The sequence below is a fragment of the Euwallacea fornicatus genome, chromosome 10 (assembly GCF_040115645.1).
Source record: "Euwallacea fornicatus isolate EFF26 chromosome 10, ASM4011564v1, whole genome shotgun sequence".
NCBI lineage: Eukaryota > Metazoa > Arthropoda > Insecta > Coleoptera > Curculionidae > Euwallacea > Euwallacea fornicatus.
Window position 1 is genome coordinate 5,115,418 of NC_089550.1, and position 8,579 is coordinate 5,123,996.

At 35.7% G+C, this 8,579-nt stretch overlaps 2 protein-coding genes across 3 annotated transcripts; both read left to right on the forward strand.

The window, feature by feature from the left end:
• The first annotated feature begins 113 nt into the window (after positions 1–113).
• Positions 114–4,988, forward strand: LOC136341629 (ribosome biogenesis protein BMS1 homolog). The gene is made up of 11 exons (XM_066286809.1): positions 114–352; positions 429–1,283; positions 1,347–2,324; positions 2,420–2,628; positions 2,679–3,079; positions 3,133–3,346; positions 3,405–3,560; positions 3,873–4,155; positions 4,215–4,390; positions 4,450–4,611; positions 4,668–4,988. The coding sequence occupies exons 1-11, from the start codon at positions 298–300 to the stop codon at positions 4,875–4,877; spliced, it is 3,699 nt and encodes a 1,232-aa protein (XP_066142906.1). The 5' UTR covers positions 114–297; the 3' UTR covers positions 4,878–4,988.
• A 133-nt stretch (positions 4,989–5,121) lies between these two features.
• LOC136341630 (dymeclin) lies at positions 5,122–8,423 on the forward strand. 2 transcript variants are annotated; one of them, XM_066286812.1, is made up of 9 exons: positions 5,122–5,396; positions 5,457–5,603; positions 5,668–6,080; positions 6,136–6,327; positions 6,387–6,568; positions 6,673–6,798; positions 6,852–7,481; positions 7,538–7,693; positions 7,765–8,423. In XM_066286812.1, the coding sequence occupies exons 1-8, from the start codon at positions 5,257–5,259 to the stop codon at positions 7,676–7,678; spliced, it is 1,971 nt and encodes a 656-aa protein (XP_066142909.1). In that variant the 5' UTR covers positions 5,122–5,256; the 3' UTR covers positions 7,679–7,693; positions 7,765–8,423. The 2 variants fall into 2 exon arrangements, with proteins under 2 accessions (XP_066142909.1, XP_066142907.1); XM_066286810.1 differs by having other exon boundaries at positions 7,538–8,423.
• Positions 8,424–8,579: the final 156 nt, after the last annotated feature.

The window sequence follows — 8,579 nt, forward strand, 5'->3', positions numbered from 1 at the left end:
TGATGTTGGTGTTCAATTCACAATCAAACCAAATCATAATGGATTGATGAGTATGGCAGTGCTTAGAACTTTCATAGTGCTGAAAACGCGTTCCTTTGATAGCAGCTATTTTCATTCTTATTCGACCACATGGTTGGTTCGTGTATAACTTCATCTTAATATCCGTCTCTAGTTTAACCTCATTCTGCTTTAAACAGGGAAACGTATTTGGAAATATTTCCTTTCGAAACGCTTTTATTAGGTAGTGATTACCATAATAAAATTTTAACAGTTTTAGTTAGTTAGCAGCACAGAAACATGGGAGAAGATCCGGATGTTTTAAAGAAGAAATCCCATAGAGACCGCCATTCCGGTAAGTTTGAAACTCGGTTCTAATTTTCGTTATTCTAGGCCATTCAAACCTCTACAGTGTTTTTCTTTTCTCTTAGGAAGGAAAGCGGAAAAGAAAAAAGCCAAAAAAAACAGCCAAAACCCAGTGGAAGAGCTCACAGACAAGCAAAGAAACCCCAAAGCATTTGCCTTCAACTCTGCCATTAGAGCTGAAAGAAGGTTTAGAAGGAAACAAGATATTGATACTAAGAAGCAACACATTCCTTTAGTGGATAGATCTGCAGTTGAACCTCCTCCAATTTTAATTGCTGTAGTGGGGCCACCAAAAGTGGGAAAAACAACCCTTATTAACAACTTAATTAAACTATTCACAAAGTCTCCATTAAGTGATATTAAAGGTCCAGTAACTGTTGTCACTGGCAAAAAACGAAGAATTACTATAGTGGAGTGCAACAATGATATAAATTCCATGATAGACCTGGCAAAAGTATGTGATTTAGCTTTATTATTATGTGATGCCAGTTTTGGTTTTGAGATGGAAGTTTTTGAGTTCTTGAATATTTGTCAAGTGCATGGAATGCCCAGAATTATGGGAATTCTCACTCATTTAGACATGATTAAAAGCAGTAAAATCTTGAAGAACACCAAAAAGACTTTGAAGCATAGATTTTGGACTGAAGTGTATCCTGGGGCCAAGCTCTTTTACTTGTCAGGAATTATACATGGGGAGTATCTGAAGAACGAAGTTAAGAATCTAGGGAGGTTCATATCAGTCATGAAATTCAGGCCTTTATTGTGGAGGCAGAATCACAGTTATATTCTTGGTGATCGGTATGAAGATTTGACAAATCAGGAGTTGATCAGGCAAAATCCCAAGTGTGACAGAACAATTTCTTTGTATGGTTATGTTAGGGGAGTTTCATTAAAACAGGAGAATGCCATTCATATTGCAGGTAAATGATTCCATGTGTTTTGAAAATTCTCCATAAATATTAATATTCCTTTTCTTGTATTAGGCTTTGGTGATGTAAGAATTAATGAAATATCCTATTTGCCAGACCCCTGCCCATTACCAGAACAAATAAAAAAGCGTGCCTTGATAGAAAAAGAAAGGCTTATTTATGCCCCATTTTCCGGTGTGGGTGGTATAGTATATGATAAGGATGCTGTTTATATAGAATTGAAAAACACTCATAGTCAGGTTAAAAGAAATGAAGGAGATGAAGCCTCTAATATAGTAGCAAATTTATTTGAAACTAAAGCAACTACAGATATTAAAATTCAGCAGCCTAACTTGCAGATCTTTACTGGTGGGCATAAAATTACTGCTATGGATTTTGAAAATACTGTCCATGAAACTAGCAAAGTTAAGCTTTTTGAACCAGACATTAAAGTAAAAAGTGTGAACTCAGAAGATGTCAATCTTGAGGAGGAATTGAGGAAATTAAGGAGTAAAACTTATAAGGAGGAAAAGATTGCAGATTCTTCAGGTAGAGTAAGGAGGAAAGTTAAATTTAACAACAACTCAGAACAAGATGAAGAATCTGATGAGGCTTCTAATCTAGAAGAAGATGAGTCGGATTTAAGCAAATCTGGAAAAATTGAAGTCAAATCAACTCCACAAGCTAAAGCAGAGGAAGATGTTCATCTTAAAATCAAGCAAGTTCTTAATAAGCTAGAAAACAAGCAGCTCAATTATTATGAGGCGAGTTCAGATAGCGATTCTGACCAATGTAGTCCATCAGAAAAACTTGCTAAAAGCTTAGAAACAGGCAATAGTTCTGATGAGGAACTTGATAAAGACCAGGGCTTTGCAGATAAAGAGATTGATGATTTTGACAGTGCTGGAGAAAGTGAAATAGAAGCTAATGTTTCTGGTGAGGAAGATGCTGAAGATACAGCCTTAAAGTGGAAAGATAATTTGGTTAAGAAGGCTCATGATTCTTTTTTGAACAGAATACATGGATCACAAAATTTAATGAAACTTGTTTATGGTAAGTAAAGTTTTATGAGTTAATGAGCTCAAAAGCTTAAAATAAGTTATTTGGAGAGAGGACACTGATAGATATTTTAAATTTATAATGTTTAGGTGTTTTCGATTCGCGCTATGAAAGGCAAAAACTCGATTCAGAAAATCAAGAAAATTCAGAGAGTGATAGCGCAGACATCGGTGGTATATTTAAGAAAGTTTCCAAGGAACAACAAGAACTAAAAGCAGAAAAAGATAACATGAATTCAAAGGACTCACCATTAATGTTCCCTTGGAACACTGAAACCAAAGACTGGACAGATGAAGAAGTAATTATTAAAAAAATATGATTATTTAGGCCAAAAAAAAATTATTTTAGAACAAAGCTTTAATAGCAAACTGCTTTGTAACGGGGAAATGGAAAGATTCGGAAGACGCCACCGAATTGCTAAACCTAGACGATGCGGAAGACTTAAGCGATGTGGATGGCGATTTCGAGGACTTGGAAACTGGAGTTAAACATGTAGCTCCTAAGAAGAAGATTGAAGCTGGCCAGAAACGCAAGAGAGAAGAGTCAGAAAAGGACGAAAAGGCTGATAGAGCTGCCTTGGCAGAAAAGAAAAAGAAACTAAAAGAAAAATTCGATTCTGAATATGATAATGGCGATAAAAGTACTTACTATGATGAATTGAAAATGACAGCTGAAAAACAAGCACAATTAAATAAGACTGTTTTTGATAATATGCCTGATGATGTGAGAGTGCAAGTCGAAGGTTTTAGGTGAGCTTTGTTTCATTGATTTTTTTGTAGTAGCAAAAAATTTAATTATTCAGGCCCGGCATGTACGTGAGATTGGAACTAAAAAATGTCCCTTCGGAATTTATTTCAAATTTCGATCCTACTTACCCCTTAATCATCGGCTCTCTGAACATGGGCGAAGAAAATATTGGATACATTAACGTTAAAGTTAAGAAACACAGGTGGTACAACCGGATTTTAAAAACTAGTGATCCCCTTATTATTTCTATGGGATGGAGGAGGTTTCAGGTAAATTCCCGCAGAGTGGTAAAGAAGGGATGAAACACATCTTTTCATTGTTTTTCAGACAATACCGCTTTATTCAAAACTCGAAGATGATTTAAAGTATCGCTATTTGAAATACACCCCGGAGCATTTGTCATGTAATGCCCACTTTTGGGGGCCGATTACCCCGCAAGGGACAGGGTTTTTAGCTTTGCAAAGTGTAGATTCAAATCCCGAGGTAAGTTTCTTTTAACTTCTTAGAATTGGCCAAAGTTATTCCATCCTTTTAAATCCTGATGAAGTTGTAAGACCTTAAATTTGTTTTCCTCATTTTATAAACACAAGTTATTAATATCCGCTAGATTATCAAAGTTGTTCATTACGGCGAATTCGAACTCTACCATTGCGCTATATAATTGATTTTTTTTTGAAATTCTCCTTAAACATATGTGTTTTGTGGTATATATAGGTCGTTTTCACTTATCATACAGTGTGTAGTTACCCGATACACTTCATTACACCACTCTTAACCACTTTTTTTCTTCTTCAGATACTAAAGAAACAAGGCTTTAGAATAGCAGCCACAGGCTCTGTCCAGGAACTTGATAAATCCACACAAATAATGAAGAAACTCAAACTTATCGGCTATCCCTTGAAAATCTACAAAAAAACTGCCTTTATTAAGGGAATGTTTAATTCCTCCCTCGAGGTAGCCAAATTCGAAGGGGCCCGCATTAAAACAGTCTCGGGCGTTCGGGGACAAATCAAAAAAGCTGTAAGCAAGCCGGAAGGCTGTTTTAGAGCCACTTTCGAGGATAAAATCTTATTGAGCGGTTTGTTGATACCTGATTTTATCGATGGAGAGATATTTTGAAACCGATGGAAATTTCAGATATTGTATTCTGCCGCACGTGGTATAAAGTGGACGTACCTGAATATTATAACCCTGTAACCACCCTTTTGTTGCCGTCAGTGCAAAAGAATCAGTGGCGGGGAGTGCGAACTACAGGCGAAATTAAACGGGAAAGGAGCATTAAAAACGAAGCAAACAAGGATAGTTTATATACAGTGAGTTTTCTTGTGTGCAATTCCCCAGCACTTTCCTTTTAAATCTTCTTTTATTCCAGCCAATCGTTAGAGAAGAAAAGCCTTTCAAACCCTTGATAGTGCCTGCTAAACTCCAAAAGGCTCTTCCCTACAGAGATAAGCCCAAACACAACGTTAAAATGTGTGATCAAAAGAAATCTATCGATAGGGTGGCGGTTATTCGTGAGCCACAAGAACAAAAGGTTAAAACTTCTCAGAAGTTTTGTAACCAACATTTAATTAATTCATTTTTTTGCAGATCGCGAATATGATGAAGATGATAAAAGCTTCGTATCAGCATAAACAAGCTAAACTCAAGGAGGAAACTCAACAACGATTAGAGAAACACAGACAGGAAATTTTGGCTCAGGAAGCCAAGAAAAATAAAAAGATTAAGGAAAAGAAAAAGAACATTTTTAGGAACAAAAGTAAGGCGCAAAAGAGTCAGGAGATGAAGGATACAGAATAAGGAGATATTTAATTATATTATTATATTTTCACTGTAAATATATGTATATTTGCCTCTTTTTGTAATTGAAGATTTACATTATTTGTTTAGTAAAAATAATCAATCAATCAATCGATGCTTTTCCTCGCATTCACCACGACGACCAGAATTTGTCCCAAATTATTGTTTTGTTGAATGCAGACTCTAATTGACAGTCTTAATTAATGTCTGCCAAGTGTCATTCTATAATCTTACGTGTCTTTAAGGTTATGTATAATTTATTTTGTTTGGATAAATATCCTATATATTTTCACGATTGATTTGTATAGTTAAGATAAAAAATTATATTATTTTTATATGCGAGAACCCTCACAATCTAAGTTTTTTAAAGCCTTGAACCATGGGCACGGCCGTGAGTAGAAATCTAGACTTATCTACCAATGAATATTGCCAGAGGTTTGTGGGTAAAGAAGTGCTATCACAGAATGACCCTTTTTGGAATCGGTTTTTGGCATTTAACATAGTCCCACCTATTACAAAGTAAGTTTATTTGTCTGTGTTCACTTAAACAAAGGCCTTTTAACGCCCTGTTTTATTTAGAAATGATCAGATCCTATTAGAAGCAAAAATTGAGCCACTTTGCCAAGAGCTGCTTAAAAACAATTTAAGTTCGGGGAATTTGTCTACTTTGATGAAAATATTCAACACTAGATCATCTGAGTTGTTGGGTGCAACAGATCTTGATGCGTAAGCCAATATACTAATTCAGAAAACTTAATTATTTCATTTGTCAAATATATATTTATTAAAGGAATTTATTCAATTGGCAACTCTTCAACACCATCTTCACTATTAGAGCTATTCTTAAATTTTTAACTGAAACAGTAACAGAAGAACAACTGCTGGAGCATATTGAAGCAAATGGCAATGGCACAACCTTGGAGTCCTTCATTGGGTCCTTGTTTACCATCATTGTTGATGTCCCAGTACAGGACTCCACTTTTGGGATTCATTTAGAGGCAGTCACTTGCCTCCTGGTACTATTATCAGTTCAATTCCACTCAGGACTAAGGGCAGACAATAGTTCAGTATACAGCATCACAATGAAAGGCAGGCATATTATTAGTGCCCCATTATTTGTTAAGTGTTTGTTGAATAACTTCATTAATCAACAACCTTTCCCTGCCACTTATGGTACTGGGCAGGGACATAGCCTTGTAATTGGTTGGTATTAGGAAAAGGTTTTCTTAAGGGGGTTCTGGAATTAATAGTGTTTCAGGGTTGGCTTCAGAACTGTGGTCTTATCTGACGTTTTCAAAGAAAAACGAAGAGTCAGATGTAGGTGAACAAAGTGAATTTCAAAGGGCACCTTTGGCCACACAAAGTATATTGTTGCTTCTGGTGTTAGTTCATAATTGGGCCACCCTGAATAATCCTTTCAGACTGAGTTTGTTTTCATGTCTAAATCAAGGTAAATTATATATATATGTGTGTATAATTTATAAACTTCTTTATAAGCACAATTTCTAGATAACAATCCCATGCCACCGACGAACGAAAATGCCATATTCAAAGTAGACTTTAACTCCTTGAATATAACTTTGTGTAAAAAAGCTACAGCAGACGCACCAACGTTGCTGCTTTACCTCCTTCTGCATCGAAATCCGACGTACAAAATGTTCCTCTTAAGCCGGCTAGACCTTGAAGAATTGGTAAGCTTATTGATGAGAGATTTTAATGGGAAAAGAGCTGCGACAATGTTTTTATCTTTTTACCACTAGTTACACAATATATTATTTTTATTAATCCCCTGCAGGTTATCCCTATATTACGAACCCTTTACAACGCTCCAAACAGCCACAGTCACCATATCTATATGTCTATAATAATCTTGCTGATTTTAAGTGAAGATGATGTCTTTAATAAGAGTGTTCATCAGACCGTAAGTTTAGTCGTTCTCCTTAATTTCAGGCATGTTGCTTCAATTATTTGTAGAAATTAAAAAATATTGCCTGGTACACTGAGCGCCAGCTAACTGAGATATCCTTAGGAGGGCTTTTAATATTAGTAATAATCCGGACCATACAATATAACATGCTGAAAATGCGGGATAAGTTCTTGCACACTAATTGCTTGGCAGCTTTAGCTAACATGTCGTCGCAATTCCGCGATTTACATCCCTACGTAAGCCAAAGATTAGTGTCCTTATTTGAGACAATAGCCAAAAAGTATCAGAAGCTTCAAAAGGTCCTAAAAAACAACAAAACCGTAAAAGAACTGGAAACTATCAGTGTCAGTATAAGCGAAGATGAAGCGGAGTTGGAGCAAGACTTGAATGTTTTAGAGGAAGTATTAAGAATGGTCCTTGAGATACTTAATTCTACTTTGACCTCCCAGCTAACCAATAACCCAAATCTTATTTATACTTTATTATATAACAGACACATTTTTGAGGCCTTTAAAGACAACATAGTGTTCCAGGACATTATTTATAACATAGAAATAGTGATCAAGCACTTTTCGGACATGCTGAATTCAAGAACTCAGCATCATGAAGTTGACGCCACTCAAGTGTTGCTGGTGATTCAGCAAGGAGGCAAGCACTGGCCCAAAGATAAACTAACGGTAGCACTGTTGTCTGAAAGATGGCTTTGGTTAATAAATAGGTTTTTTTCTTACAGAAATTCCCAGATTTAAAGTTCAAATACGTCGAAGAAGAACAGCCGGAAGAATTCTTTATTCCCTACGTTTGGGATTTAGTCAGCCACCAGTCGATGTTGAATTGGAGCAGTAGTTCCAGTTTGAGTGTGGCCGTTTGCTAGCGAAGGCAGACCGAGGTAACATCCCTGGACTTGATTTTACTTAAACTATTGTTTGACTAAAGATAATTTATTATTTCCACTACTAGCTTGAAGACCCCTTTTTTGTGAATGTTGAGTGACTGTGAAGTATGACATCTCGCCTTTTCTCTAAGATATTTGAAAAATAAGTTACTGATGGGTATATGTCTCGTTATTTACTTGGCGAGCTAATGGGACACAATGTCATCATAATTTACTGTAATTTTGTCAAATCTAGTAGTGGAAAAAAAACTATATACATTGTGGGTGGGACATACCTACTCATGACCCCCACGGTTTAGATGTCGTAGCACTCTACGCTTCGGAACCTAAATTTGAGGGATCATAATAATGTATTTTGTAACTTTAGTGGACTTACTGTTAACATTAATTTATTATTTAATATTTTCAAATGACAGCAATAATCACGGTATGAGTCAGCATATTATTTGCCTTCATTTACTTCTGTAAAATGTTCCTCGACATTATACTAGAGTGTTCTTATTTATAATATTGATTGGGTATCATAATTTATTTCGGTAAATAACCAATTCCATCACGAAAGTGGTCTAAACGATTTTCCTTTCATTGTAAATATGCAGATTAACAATAATATCTAAGTAATATATTACAGAAATGTTCTTTTGTATATTTTGTGGAATATTGTTGAAGTGTCGTAGATTTTATATAAACCGTAGTATTGTTAATACAAAAAGATCCCGACCAACCGACTTTTATTCTTCAAAACTAAACAACCCCTTACTTTTGGCATGTGATGACCCTCATTATCACTGAAGGGCGAACAACCATAAAAAAAGGTTCAACAAGTATCCTGAGTATTTTGTGAAGTTCATATTCTTCAGATCCCTGTCAGCTGATTTTT

Coding starts and splice junctions, on each gene's coding strand:
- LOC136341629 (XM_066286809.1), top strand. CDS start 298: ATGGGAGAAGATCCGGATGTTTTAAAGAAGAAATCCCATAGAGACCGC. Junction 4,391..4,449: donor ACAAGGATAGTTTATATACA/GTGAGTTTTCTT, acceptor CTTTTATTCCAG/CCAATCGTTAGAGAAGAAAA. Junction 4,612..4,667: donor GTGAGCCACAAGAACAAAAG/GTTAAAACTTCT, acceptor ATTTTTTTGCAG/ATCGCGAATATGATGAAGAT.
- LOC136341630 (XM_066286810.1), top strand. CDS start 5,257: ATGGGCACGGCCGTGAGTAGAAATCTAGACTTATCTACCAATGAATAT. Junction 5,604..5,667: donor GGTGCAACAGATCTTGATGC/GTAAGCCAATAT, acceptor TATTTATTAAAG/GAATTTATTCAATTGGCAAC. Junction 6,569..6,672: donor GGCTAGACCTTGAAGAATTG/GTAAGCTTATTG, acceptor AATCCCCTGCAG/GTTATCCCTATATTACGAAC.